This window comes from Anabas testudineus, chromosome 11 (genome assembly GCF_900324465.2).
Source record: "Anabas testudineus chromosome 11, fAnaTes1.2, whole genome shotgun sequence".
Lineage (NCBI taxonomy): Eukaryota > Metazoa > Chordata > Actinopteri > Anabantiformes > Anabantidae > Anabas > Anabas testudineus.
In genome coordinates, this window is record NC_046620.1 from 1,609,309 (window position 1) to 1,622,892 (window position 13,584).

Genomic DNA, 13,584 nt, shown 5'->3' on the forward strand with positions numbered 1-13,584 from the left:
CAAACTAACTTTTTTTAAATGAAATAAAAATTGTTGCTGGCTGGAGAGAAGCATCACAAAGATAAACTACAAGAAAAAACTCTTTAGGTTTCTAAAAACAGAACCTGAACAAATCAATACAAACAGATCATTTGGCAAGTGCATGAATTTTATTATGTCTGAGCTGATTCTGAACATTGTCTTCTCACACCAGAGATACAGATATGACTCGATAAACACAGTGACCCTCATCAGGGTCATATGCACTCGGTATGTTCTAAGTCTGTTCTAAAACTTGTATAATGAGGACATAACCACCAAACCTACTATAAGATTGATCAAGGTTCACAACAGGATGATGTCAACAGGCTGAACATTAACATTCAAGTACCTCAGCTACTGAATTTGGAGATTTGAAGACACAAAGTTGACACTTTTGTCATCGAAAGAAGATCGGTCCAAAGTCCGAAGACCTGAACAACATCCAGGAGGACCTGGATGTTGTTCAGGTCTAATCCACGGCTACAGGAACAACTTGTGTGAGGTTATTTCTCTGTTCAACCAGTTCCTAAAACACAGTCTCACTTACTTTTTCCACACTCACTCTGTTTGTTTGGTGACTTCAATAACGACTTTAGAAATATATTATTTATATATTATGTAGATAGATATTTATTTATAGATATTTCAGGTCACATATTTGCAGAAACCAGGAAAAATAGTTCACTAATTTCCCTGATGTGAAGACCACAGGTAAGCAGTGCTCACACTCAGTCCCCACAGTCTAAATCACAGGTTAAGGTTCATGAAAGAAATCCTTCAGTGGAGAGTTCGACTTTCCTCCTGAATGAGCTGCTGTCATGATGTCATTCTACTTCTGCAGTCCACAATACACTTGTGGTTTTTGATCTGCGAATGCCACGTGAACCTCCTGTCACACATGCTGCAGTGAAACGGCTTCTCCTCCGTGTGCAGGGCCATGTGTGTGGTCAAATTAGCCTTTTTTGAAAATCGTTTACTACAAACCGAGCAGCTGAACGGTTTCTCTCCGGTGTGGACTCTCATGTGATTGACCAAAGTGCACCGCAGGCTAAAGCTCGTGTTACAAACTGAGCAGGTGAACGGCTTCTCTCCTGTGTGGACTCTTAAGTGTGTGGTCAAATTAGAGTTCTTGCTGAATTTTTTACCACAGAACGGACACGCAGATGTTTTCTCTCCCGTGTGACATTTCACGTGAATCTGCAGGTGGCCGCTGCTGCCAAATCTTTTACCACACTCAGAGCAGCTAAAAACTGTTTTAGCTGCGTTAAATCCCAGATCACTTCCACTAAAAACTGACTGACGTTCCCTGCTGCCATCGTCACTGTCTTCAGTCTCAGAGGAACATGAAGTCGTCTTATTAGTAGCTGGCTGTAAATGTTTCCCGGGATCAAAGTTCCTAGCTGGTCCTCTGTGGTCGTCTTTGTTGGCTTCAGATTTGAAACAATATGTGGAAATACTCCCCACAGTTTGGCTTCGATGAAGCTGTGAAGACAGAGGTTTCTCTTCATCATCATCATCACCTCCTTCACTCTTCACAGGGACAGAAGTAAACACACACTTGACATCAGCTTTTTTCAGCTGCTGTCCGTCCTGACTGGTCCAGAGTTCCTCCTGTTCCTCTTTAATCTGTGGGGGCTTTGGTTCCTCCTGGTCTACACCAGGGCTCCACTGCTGCTCTTCCTTTAGTTGCTCTTTAATCACCGTTAGCGTCTTGACATTTACAGGAACCACTGAAAAATAAAATAACAAATTGTTTTATTAAAATACCTTTATTAAGCTCAGAGTTATTATTTCCTAGTATTTCATTATTTAATGGCAGTTTAAGTGTCTTAATCTATTTTTTGGACTGTAAATCAAAATTAACTGTAGTGTCATAAGGAGAAAGACTAAAAATGACAAGATGAAAACAGAATAATGCTGTAAAACTCCTCCAGGTGTAAGATCCAGATGACCTGGTGATGATATGATGATGTTCTCTCTCTGTCCTAGATACAGATGGATCAAGTCTGGAGTTTCATTTGCTGATGACTGAGCTCATCTCGTCTGTGAATATGTGGATACTTAACGTAGAAAACAATGTTCCTAACCTAATGCACATTACAACTCGTGTCCTAACATCTCTACAGCTGTCATTAACACCTTATAAACAGTCACCTGCTCGTGTCCTAACATCTCTACAGCTGTCATTAACACCTTATAAACAGTCACCTGCTCGTGTCCTAACATCTCTACAGCTGTCAGTAACACCTTATAAACAGTCACCTGCTCGTGTCCTAACATCTCTACAGCTGTCATTAACACCTTATAAACAGTCACCTGCTCGTGTCCTAACATCTCTACAGCTGTCATTAACACCTTATAAACAGTCACCTGCTCGTGTCCTAACATCTCTACAGCTGTCATTAACACCTTATAAACAGTCACCTGCTCCTGTCCTAACATCTCTACAGCTGTCATTAACACCTTATAAACAGTCACCTGCTCCTGTCCTAACATCTCTACAGCTGTCATTAACACCTTATAAACAGTCACCTGCTCCTGTCCTAACATCTCTACAGCTGTCATTAACACCTTATAAACAGTCACCTGCTCGTGTCCTAACATCTCTACAGCTGTCAGTAACACCTTATAAACAGTCACCTGCTCCTGTCCTAACATCTCTACAGCTGTCATTAACACCTTATAAACAGTCACCTGCTCCTGTCCTAACATCTCTACAGCTGTCATTAACACCTTATAAACAGCCACCTGCTCCTGTCCTAACATCTCTACAGCTGTCATTAACACCTTATAAACAGTCACCTGCTCCTGTCCTAACATCTCTACAGCTGTCATTAACACCTTATAAACAGCCACCTGCTCCTGTCCTAACATCTCTACAGCTGTCATTAACACCTTATAAACAGTCACCTGCTCGTGTCCTAACATCTCTACAGCTGTCATTAACACCTTATAAACAGTCACCTGCTCCTGTCCTAACATCTCTACAGCTGTCAGTAACACCTTATAAACAGTCACCTGCTCGTGTCCTAACATCTCTACAGCTGTCATTAACACCTTATAAACAGTCACCTGCTCCTGTCCTAACATCTCTACAGCTGCATTAACACCTTATAAACAGTCACCTGCTCCTGTCCTAACATCTCTACAGCTGTCATTAACACCTTATAAACAGTCACCTGCTCGTGTCCTAACATCTCTACAGCTGTCAGTAACACCTTATAAATAGTCACCTGCTCCTGTCCTAACATCTCTACAGCTGTCATTAACACCTTATAAACAGTCACCTGCTCCTGTCCTAACATCTCTACAGCTGTCATTAACACCTTATAAACAGTCACCTGCTCCTGTCCTAACATCTCTACAGCTGTCATTAACACCTTATAAACAGTCACCTGCTCCTGTCCTAACATCTCTACAGCTGTCATTAACACCTTATAACCAGTCACCTGCTCCTGTCCTAACATCTCTACAGCTGTCATTAACACCTTATAAACAGTCACCTGCTCCTGTCCTAACATCTCTACAGCTGTCAGTAACACCTTATAAACAGTCACCTGCTCCTGTCCTAACATCTCTACAGCTGTCATTAACACCTTATAAACAGTCACCTGCTCCTGTCCTAACATCTCTACAGCTGTCATTAACACCTTATAAACAGTCACCTGCTCCTGTCCTAACATCTCTACAGCTGTCATTAACACCTTATAAACAGTCACCTGCTCCTGTCCTAACATCTCTACAGCTGTCATTAACACCTTATAAACAGTCACCTGCTCCTGTCCTAACATCTCTACAGCTGTCAGTAACACCTTATAAACAGTCACCTGCTCCTGTCCTAACATCTCTACAGCTGTCAGTAACACCTTATAAACAGTCACCTGCTCGTGTCCTAACATCTCTACAGCTGTCATTAACACCTTATAAACAGTCACCTGCTCCTGTCCTAACATCTCTACAGCTGCATTAACACCTTATAAACAGTCACCTGCTCCTGTCCTAACATCTCTACAGCTGTCATTAACACCTTATAAACAGTCACCTGCTCCTGTCCTAACATCTCTACAGCTGCATTAACACCTTATAAACAGTCACCTGCTCGTGTCCTAACATCTCTACAGCTGTCAGTAACACCTTATAAACAGTCACCTGCTCCTGTCCTAACATCTCTACAGCTGTCATTAACACCTTATAAACAGTCACCTGCTCCTGTCCTAACATCTCTACAGCTGTCAGTAACACCTTATAAACAGTCACCTGCTCCTGTCCTCACATCTCTACAGCTGTCATTAACACCTTATAAACAGTCACCTGCTCCTGTCCTAACATCTCTACAGCTGTCATTAACACCTTATAAACAGTCACCTGCTCCTGTCCTAACATCTCTACAGCTGTCAGTAACACCTTATAAACAGTCACCTGCTCCTGTCCTAACATCTCTACAGCTGTCATTAACACCTTATAAACAGTCACCTGCTCCTGTCCTAACATCTCTACAGCTGTCATTAACACCTTATAAACAGTCACCTGCTCGTGTCCTAACATCTCTACAGCTGTCATTAACACCTTATAAACAGTCACCTGCTCCTGTCCTAACATCTCTACAGCTGTCATTAACACCTTATAAACAGTCACCTGCTCGTGTCCTAACATCTCTACAGCTGTCATTAACACCTTATAAACAGTCACCTGCTCCTGTCCTAACATCTCTACAGCTGTCAGTAACACCTTATAAACAGTCACCTGCTCCTGTCCTAACATCTCTACAGCTGTCATTAACACCTTATAAACAGTCACCTGCTCCTGTCCTAACATCTCTACAGCTGTCATTAACACCTTATAAACAGTCACCTGCTCCTGTCCTAACATCTCTACAGCTGTCATTAACACCTTATAAACAGTCACCTGCTCCTGTCCTAACATCTCTACAGCTGTCATTAACACCTTATAAACAGTCACCTGCTCCTGTCCTAACATCTCTACAGCTGTCATTAACACCTTATAAACAGTCACCTGCTCGTGTCCTAACATCTCTACAGCTGTCATTAACACCTTATAAACAGTCACCTGCTCCTGTCCTAACATCTCTACAGCTGTCATTAACACCTTATAAACAGTCACCTGCTCCTGTCCTAACATCTCTACAGCTGTCATTAACACCTTATAAACAGTCACCTGCGCCTGTCCTAACATCTCTACAGCTGTCATTAACACCTTATAAACAGTCACCTGCTCCTGTCCTAACATCTCTACAGCTGTCATTAACACCTTATAAACAGTCACCTGCTCCTGTCCTAACATCTCTACAGCTGTCAGTAACACCTTATAAACAGTCACCTGCTCCTGTCCTAACATCTCTACAGCTGTCATTAACACCTTATAAACAGTCACCTGCTCGTGTCCTAACATCTCTACAGCTGTCATTAACACCTTATAAACAGTCACCTGCTCCTGTCCTAACATCTCTACAGCTGTCATTAACACCTTATAAACAGTCACCTGCTCCTGTCCTAACATCTCTACAGCTGTCATTAACACCTTATAAACAGTCACCTGCTCCTGTCCTAACATCTCTACAGCTGTCATTAACACCTTATAAACAGTCACCTGCTCCTGTCCTAACATCTCTACAGCTGTCATTAACACCTTATAAACAGTCACCTGCTCCTGTCCTAACATCTCTACAGCTGCATTAACACCTTATAAACAGTCACCTGCTCGTGTCCTAACATCTCTACAGCTGTCATTAACACCTTATAAACAGTCACCTGCTCGTGTCCTAACATCTCTACAGCTGTCATTAACACCTTATAAACAGTCACCTGCTCCTGTCCTAACATCTCTACAGCTGTCATTAACACCTTATAAACAGTCACCTGCTCCTGTCCTAACATCTCTACAGCTGTCAGTAACACCTTATAAACAGTCACCTGCTCCTGTCCTAACATCTCTACAGCTGTCAGTAACACCTTATAAACAGTCACCTGCTCGTGTCCTAACATCTCTACAGCTGTCATTAACACCTTATAAACAGTCACCTGCTCCTGTCCTAACATCTCTACAGCTGTCATTAACACCTTATAAACAGTCACCTGCTCGTGTCCTAACATCTCTACAGCTGTCATTAACACCTTATAAACAGTCACCTGCTCCTGTCCTAACATCTCTACAGCTGTCATTAACACCTTATAAACAGTCACCTGCTCCTGTCCTAACATCTCTACAGCTGTCATTAACACCTTATAAACAGTCACCTGCTCCTGTCCTAACATCTCTACAGCTGTCTGTAACACCTTATAAACAGTCACCTGCTCCTGTCCTAACATCTCTACAGCTGTCATTAACACCTTATAAACAGTCACCTGCTCCTGTCGTCTCCGTCCTCCCGGCCTCCTGCAGCAGTCTGCGCTGCCGGTCGAGCTCTTCTTCATACTCCGCTAGCGTTCGTTCAAACAACCCGAAAATCTCCTCAGCGGCTGCAGTGAGTCGCTGGTTGACAAAGGTTTTCAACATTTGGACTTTCGACATGTTCAACGATTAGTTTCACTGCAGAACAACCGGGTTCCAGCTCAGTTCGTCTCAGTTAGCCGAGCTAACTGATGTGTTGCTAAGTAACGATGAAGCTTCAGTTAGCAAGCCGAGCTAACTTCGGCTTGCTAACTGTCGGGAGGTGATTCAGACGTGAAACATTCAAAAATATTAAACAGCACGAACTCCATCTGTTCTAATAGGATATTAGGTGGTCATTGTTTACTCAAGTCCTCCGGTAAAGTGTTTAAAAGCAGGGATATCGCTCATGAGCCCGAGCTTCTTCAACTAGACGCCATGTTGTTCTGTTTGAGACAGGAAAGGTGCTTCCGGGTAACCTTCAAAATAAAACGTCAGTGCGTCGGACCTCAACGCTGTCTCGTAATTTTATCGTATTTGTAATTTAATTTGACCTTTTAATTATTTCTTTTTATTACATATGGCGGAACTAAGCTCCCAAAACTAACACATAAACTGCCTGTTGGGCCCCTGTGGTCTACTTGTCAGCTCCATTATGCCCAAAGCCAAACAGGATTTGAGAAGACTGGTCTTCTATTAATAACTCTAGCAGAACTAGTAGTAATACTACTACTAATAATAATAATAATACTAATAATAATAATAATAATAATAATATAGCATTAAATCAGGGGCAGCTGATAGTTGTTGAAGTTGTTTGTCAGGAACAGAACAGACATTCATAAAAAAAAGCTTTAATTTTGAAAATAATTCCTGGAAGTGATTAGTAGTGAAAACCTCTAAAAACAAACAAATGTTTTTAATTATTAATCAGATTAAATGTATTTGTGTCTCCGCTCATCTCTTTTTACGCTTTTCATCTCTTTAAAGAAGAAAGGAATTGAAACTAGCTGCAGTTTCCAGAATATTACTGTGAATTACTACGTCTAGAAGAACCTGGAGATTATTATTTATTCTCCATCCTGAGTCGTTCAGGTCACAGGAAAACATCTGTGAACCTGCTGAACAGGTGTCGTCCACATCATGTAAGAACATCAAACTAGAGTTGAACCTTACTGAAAACTCACAGCAGCAAAATGTGAAGAGAAATTCAAGCTGACTGAACGTCTTTGTGACCAGTCTTCACTCACTCAGTCAGCTTTCAAAGAGCATCAAGAACAAACCACAACCACAGATTACAGAACAAGAGGATCCTGAGACTGTTGATACTACAGTTTCATCACTTCATATCTACTTCTCACAGATCCAGCTCGCATGATGATTATAGTAATGTTTGATTTGTGTCCATTTCCCTTGTTGACTGCAGCATGATGCATAGAACCAGTCTGTGGGATGTCCCTGTCCTGCTGCCCAGAACCTATGGAACCAACAGAATATTAAACTCTTGACTCTGTCACACACAAGACTCCAAAAAACCAAAAACTCACTGTTTGGACAGCGGGGATCCGTCCACCCATTCCCATTTCCAGCCTCGCTCTGTCCGTCTGGTCCTTAGACCAATCCAGGACTCTCCGTTCACTTTCAGCTCAGTAATAAAGTTCTAGTGGTTGAAAAGAGACGATCATCAATATTTCTTTAGTAGCAGGTCTGGAGCCAAACAAACACACTCACCTAACAGATCACTGGTAGTTTATCAGAGATCACACACACATGAACAAACACACTCACCTAACAGATCACTGGTAGTTGATCAGAGATCACACACACATGAACAAACACTCTCACCTAACAGATCACTGGTAGTTGATCAGAGATCACACACACATGAACAAACACACTCACCTAACAGATCACTGGTAGTTTATCAGAGATCACACACACATGAACAAACACACTCACCTGTTCCTCTTTGCTGTTGATCGTCACCAGATCTGATCCTCTGTTCTCACAGTCTGTCCTGCTCTCAGACCAGGTTTTCTTCTCAGTGGATTTAAAGTAACAACTGCATCCAAACCTCGTCCATCCTTCAGGACAAAACTTCCCTAAATGTAAAACAAGTGTTTGAAACATAGATTTAATGTCGTTCAGTAGCAATTTTATTATCGTCCGTGGTCAGATGTTTACTCTGCCCAGTAAATAGTCTCACTGTCATTTTAAACACATTTAAGTTTTTATTTTTTTAACCTTTCTCACCTTCGATGCTGCCTTTGAGCTGCTTTACTTCATCCTGTACGTGGCTGTAATTGACTGACATGTCTGGACAACAACAGATGAAACTGAACATGTGCAGTTTCAATACTGAATATTATGGTTTGAAGATGTCTGAACACATTTCTCACCTGTTATTTTCTCCTCTAGCTGCTTCATGTGAAGTTTTGACTGGTTGTACATGTTTCTCAGCTTGTTGTATCTGCTCTGCAGCTCGTTATTCATCACACTGAGCTGATCGTTTTGCAAAGTGACTAAAACATCTGGTCAGACACAAAACAAAACAGGAAACAGCATTAATTATTAAATCAGATCTGATATTTTAAGACGGTTGAGTGGTTGAATATCGACACTAGCTGGCAAGTAAAGTAAAAACACCAACGAACGGTTTAAAGCAGGTTTCATCTTGAATATTTCAACAGTTTAAATTAAAACTCCTCACATCGTACGACAATCGCAACCAGAATCAGCAGATACAGTAAAACCAGAGACACAGTGACAACTCTGAACGCTCTTCTTCTTACAGCTGGAAGCTTATTCTCACTGTGAAGTCCTACAGCCAGATATACAGAGTAAATGTTTTCATTAAACACAGAACATCACTGAATAAAAAAAGTTAGTTTCAAATAAATGTAAAAATTTGACAACATTGAACATCAGCTTTTCCGTCACGTTCTTATTTCTTATTTCTTATTTCTTATTTACCAGCTGTTCGTGCTCTGGAGGCCGTGGGCCTCTCTATGTTCATCAGCTCGATCTTCTCTCTTCTGCTCTCTGGAGCTCTTCTGGTATATTTTATTTTCGGATCTGCTTGATGTTGATGAGCAGCTTGAATTTCTGTCGACATGTTGAAGCTCAAACAAACTACAAATAAACTCTTCTGTGTGTTTCTCTCTGAGTCAGACGACTTTCAGCACAGAGCAGGAAGTAGCAGCAGGACAAACCACAACCACACACACAGCTACTACTTTGTTTCCATCATAAATAGAAGCCTTCATTTTATGTATTTTATGTATGAAATGTATAAAATGTATTCGATGAACTGTGTAATGAACTCATGCTAAAATATTTTTCACGTTTTTTTTTAGCAGTCATTGTTCAGAGATAAAAGTTGTTGGTGAGCAGCAGCACTGCACACATACATGTGAGCACCTTTCTCATATGCTGCTTGACCACAGGCTATGAATACACAAAGGAAGCATCACTTCACACTTCACACTTAAATGTGATGGAGACACTCTGCGCCTATTCATGTTATTGCTGAAAAGGTATATGAGTTGTTGATGCTCAATCGTCACTGAGACCCTGTAAACTTGTGTTTTTATTAGGAAAGTTCTAGCTCTTTAATTTTTTAATTCTCTATAATAAACCCATCATATTTGCTGTATATGCTCTTGTGTCCTATTCTGAGCTGTTACTCTGCATGAAAGTCAAGTGGAATGAATGAAGCTACATCGCTACCAGCTGCATGAAGGCATCAATAATTATGATCCAGATACATCATATTTTTAATAAAGAACAGTTTACTTGTGGTACTAATCCCTGTATTTAAGGAAAAGATCAGAGGACTACATATACCACAGATCCCACATGGGAAGTCCACATGCATTGATCGTCGTGAAAAACGTGATCAATGAGGCCCTTTGTTATTTTTGGTGCAATAAGGGAAATACAATGTCTTTGTGATGGGTCAAATGAATCAGACAAAACAGCGACAACAGAGTGGAATGATGTATTTCTGATGTCAACACAACAATCACTGCATTCTCAACATACTGTACATATAACAAACCAGCTGAAATGATCAAACTACCAACTATTAGAGCAGTTCATCAAAATCGATGTTATAATCAACCAAGTAACATTCAGTCAATCAAAGAAAGAATCTTATCAAAAATCAATGAAAATGCTGAATCAAATCAAAATTCAATTAGTAACAATACACAAAGAATGAGCAGATCTTTAAACATCATCTTCAGGAATTGGCAATCGATCAAAAGAGCAAACGTTACTGCTGATTTTACTGTACCATGTATTTTCTTGCTTTGCTGTTTGTTCTCACATCAACAAGAGCAGGTGACCTTTTTCTCACAGATCCAGAAGTTTCCACTATAGTAAACTTGTGTTTTCCATTTTCCGCTCTGACCGAGGGCCACTCGACTGAATGAGTTCAGAGGAGCTTCCCTCTGTCCTGCAGCCCAGAACCTGTGGAGCAAAAAGAAGTTTTAAACTGGTCTGAAAGAGGAATTTCAAAGAATAGACTTGAACCTGAAGTTTGCAGCATCTCAAGTAAAACATTTAGAGAAGTATTCTTCTTCTTCTTCTTCTTCTTCTTCTTATTATTATTATTATTATTATTATTATTATTGTTTGGCCACAGTTAGATTATGAAAACTGTACACAGGATTTATAGATGGTATCCACTCAGCTCTGTGAGCTGTACTTTCTATGAGGCTGTTTATCGACAATCATCACAGACACTAAAATAACTTTTTAACAAATTAGAAATATAAAAACTCAAAACTTAAAAATGTAAAATCAAAGTAACAACGGAGCTTCAACTAATCACAGACTGCAGAGGAAGAGAGACCTTCAAACAATGACTGTGACGGCACAAAACAAAAAACTCTCACGTTTCTGTCAGCGGGGATCCGTCCACCCAGGCCCAGCTCCACGAGTATCTTATATTGGAACCATGCGTTGTGACCGTTAGACCGATCCAAGACTCTCTATTCATACTCATCTGAGAAACAAAGTCCTGACATTTGACAAGAGACAACTGATGAGAATGTAGCTTAAAAGGAAAAATCAGTTTTTCAGACATTTGGAATTTAACAAATTTTAGAAAAGCTGTTATATTAAAAAGATGTTATCTGTTATATTTTTATTTTCCCAGCCTGAAAAGTGTTTGAGCAGGAAAATGAATCCATCAGGGTGAAGACAGGAAGCAGGTCACAGACTGGCAGCAGGTCAGAAACACCAGGAACAGATCACTGGTAGTTCATCAGAGATCACACACACATGAACAAACACACTCACCTGTTCCTCTTTGCTGTTGATCATCACCAGATCTGATTCTCTGTTCTCACAGTCTGTCCTGCTCTCAGACCAGGTTTTATTCTCAGTGGATTTAAAGTAACAGCTGCATCTGAATCTCGTCCATCCTTCAGGACAAAAGTTCCCTAAATGTAAAACAAGTGTTTGAAATAAGGATTTAAACAGTAGTTGTCTCAGAATTATTGAGACATGAGGCTGTTTGATCTGTTATAATAATGATCTGTTAATACTGGATCTTTAATTGTATTCATGTAAATAAAGTAAAGGCTCAAATCAGTTACTGTACATGATGTAAATAAAAACACTGATAGATTTAAACCTTGGTCTTCTTCATGCTTGACTTTCAGCTTCTTTACTTCATCATGTATCTTACTGTAGTTGACGGCTGTTTCTTGAGGGAAAAACAGTAAATAAAACAATGAAAGGTATAAAATGTTTTAAGTTGAATATGTATTATTTTCTATTATTAGTGTATGTCCACTATCACACGTCTGCACTGTGCCACACATACCTCAAGCCTGTAAACACCAGTTCCAAAGATTACCGTGCCTGAAATGACCCGGTTTCTCTGAGTGAGAGATAGTCTCGAGCTGAAAGCGAACATTTCTTACCAGCGAGTCGACTCTGGAGCAGCTTCACGTCATTCTGTGACTGATTGTACAGATTTCTGAGCTTGTTGTTTTTGCTCCTCAGCTCTTTATTCATCATGGTGAGCTGCTCTTTTTCCAAAGTGAAAGAAACATCTGGTCAGAAGAGAAAACCAGTTTGTTTAAATAGGGAAGGTGAGTGACCATCTGAACATCAAGTTTTAGCCACAATCACATCACACATTAAACAAACTCCACTGTGGATTAAACTCCTCACATCGTACGGCGATCGCAGCCAGAATCAGCAGATACAGTAAAACCAGAGACACAGTGACAACTCCAAGCTTCTTCTCACCGTTTGATTCTACAGAGACAAAATTCACAGAGCAAATGTTTTCAGTATTTTAATGCTTCATCTAATTCATGCACAACATCAGAGCTCCACTGTAAAAACTCAGACTGTGGCTTTTTACCTTGTTCCATTTTCTTTTCTACTCACCCTCTCTGTCCTCTAACATCTCCACGCTCTCTCTCTCCCTTCTGTCCTCTCTGATTCTTCTGATAGATTTTATTCTCATATCAGTTGCAGCTTGAATCTCTGTCGACATGTTAAACTGGTTAAAGCTCAGTGAACTTCTTTTGTTTCTGCTTTCTGTTCTTGTCTCTTTGAGTTCAGGTCACTTTCAGCAGCTATAAGGAAGTAGCAGCAGGATCGACCACAACCACAGATACTTTAAACATATTCATGATATAACGATTCTGTTTGAGGAAAATCTCAATTTTTCTGTTGCAAATTGAATTGAAGAACTGTTTTAATCCACATGTTGGAGTTTGAAAACCTTCTAAATAAACTGAAAGAATGAAGAATGAAGTCATAAAACACATTTCAGTGTTTGTTGTTAGTGTTTCATGACAGTCAGCACCAGTTACTATAAAAACAGACAGAGAACAGGAAAGAGAAGTGAAAACGTGAAGAGTGAACTGTAGACTTATTCATGTTAAACTTCTTCAACACAGTCTTTTTTAGATGAACTGGAACAACTTACCTTGAAGAATGGGTCTCTCAGATCTCTTCAGAGACAAGTACCTAGTCAAGAACCACGAGAGGTCATTTTCTTATTTTCAGAACTGTTGAAGTTATTGACCATTTATTGTCTGAGGACTGTGAACTTTGACCTTGTCATTTTTGTATTTTAATTATTTTAATTCAGCTCATCAGTGAAAGTAGTTTTCAGCCTTTTTGTGTTTTCAGTTCAGAGCGTAA

General features: G+C 40.2%; 3 protein-coding genes across 3 annotated transcripts; all 3 read right to left on the minus strand.

Moving 5' to 3' along the window:
* Nucleotides 1-127: 127 nt before the first annotated feature.
* Nucleotides 128-6,879, minus strand: LOC113155220 (zinc finger protein 13-like). Its single transcript, XM_026349822.1, has 2 exons — nt 6,384-6,879; nt 128-1,751 (listed from the first exon to the last, which is right to left on the minus strand). The coding sequence occupies exons 1-2, from the start codon at nt 6,547-6,549 to the stop codon at nt 838-840; spliced, it is 1,080 nt and encodes a 359-aa protein (XP_026205607.1). The 5' UTR covers nt 6,550-6,879; the 3' UTR covers nt 128-837.
* Nucleotides 6,880-7,526: 647 nt separating this feature from the next.
* On the minus strand, nt 7,527-9,523 carry LOC113153585 (CD209 antigen-like protein A). Its single transcript, XM_026347274.1, has 6 exons — nt 9,382-9,523; nt 8,831-8,939; nt 8,662-8,705; nt 8,368-8,510; nt 7,956-8,068; nt 7,527-7,885 (listed from the first exon to the last, which is right to left on the minus strand). The coding sequence occupies exons 1-6, from the start codon at nt 9,521-9,523 to the stop codon at nt 7,759-7,761; spliced, it is 678 nt and encodes a 225-aa protein (XP_026203059.1). The 3' UTR covers nt 7,527-7,758.
* Nucleotides 9,524-10,420: 897 nt separating this feature from the next.
* Nucleotides 10,421-13,417, minus strand: LOC113155241 (CD209 antigen-like protein D). The gene is made up of 8 exons (XM_026349858.1): nt 13,367-13,417; nt 12,820-12,918; nt 12,598-12,684; nt 12,345-12,476; nt 12,053-12,124; nt 11,716-11,858; nt 11,310-11,434; nt 10,421-10,881 (listed from the first exon to the last, which is right to left on the minus strand). Exons 2-8 carry the CDS (start codon nt 12,896-12,898, stop codon nt 10,740-10,742), a joined length of 780 nt encoding a protein of 259 aa, XP_026205643.1. The 5' UTR covers nt 12,899-12,918; nt 13,367-13,417; the 3' UTR covers nt 10,421-10,739.
* Between the last annotated feature and the right edge of the window lie 167 nt (nt 13,418-13,584).

What these genes read in the sequence shown, in the direction of transcription:
- LOC113155220 (XM_026349822.1), bottom strand. Translation starts at nt 6,549, where the DNA reads ATGTCGAAAGTCCAAATGTTGAAAACCTTTGTCAACCAGCGACTCACT. An exon ending in GACGGAGACGACAGGAGCAG is followed by an intron (nt 1,752 to 6,383) that starts GTGACTGTTTAT and finishes TTTATTTTTCAG; the next exon opens with TGGTTCCTGTAAATGTCAAG.
- LOC113153585 (XM_026347274.1), bottom strand. Translation starts at nt 9,523, where the DNA reads ATGTCGACAGAAATTCAAGCTGCTCATCAACATCAAGCAGATCCGAAA. An exon ending in CTCCAGAGCACGAACAGCTG is followed by an intron (nt 8,940 to 9,381) that starts GTAAATAAGAAA and finishes GTGTCTGACCAG; the next exon opens with ATGTTTTAGTCACTTTGCAA. An exon ending in GCTCAAAGGCAGCATCGAAG is followed by an intron (nt 8,511 to 8,661) that starts GTGAGAAAGGTT and finishes TTTTACATTTAG; the next exon opens with GGAAGTTTTGTCCTGAAGGA.
- LOC113155241 (XM_026349858.1), bottom strand. Translation starts at nt 12,898, where the DNA reads ATGAGAATAAAATCTATCAGAAGAATCAGAGAGGACAGAAGGGAGAGA. An exon ending in GATGTTAGAGGACAGAGAGG is followed by an intron (nt 12,685 to 12,819) that starts GTGAGTAGAAAA and finishes TTGTCTCTGTAG; the next exon opens with AATCAAACGGTGAGAAGAAG. An exon ending in GGATCCCCGCTGACAGAAAC is followed by an intron (nt 10,882 to 11,309) that starts GTGAGAGTTTTT and finishes TTTGCTCCACAG; the next exon opens with GTTCTGGGCTGCAGGACAGA.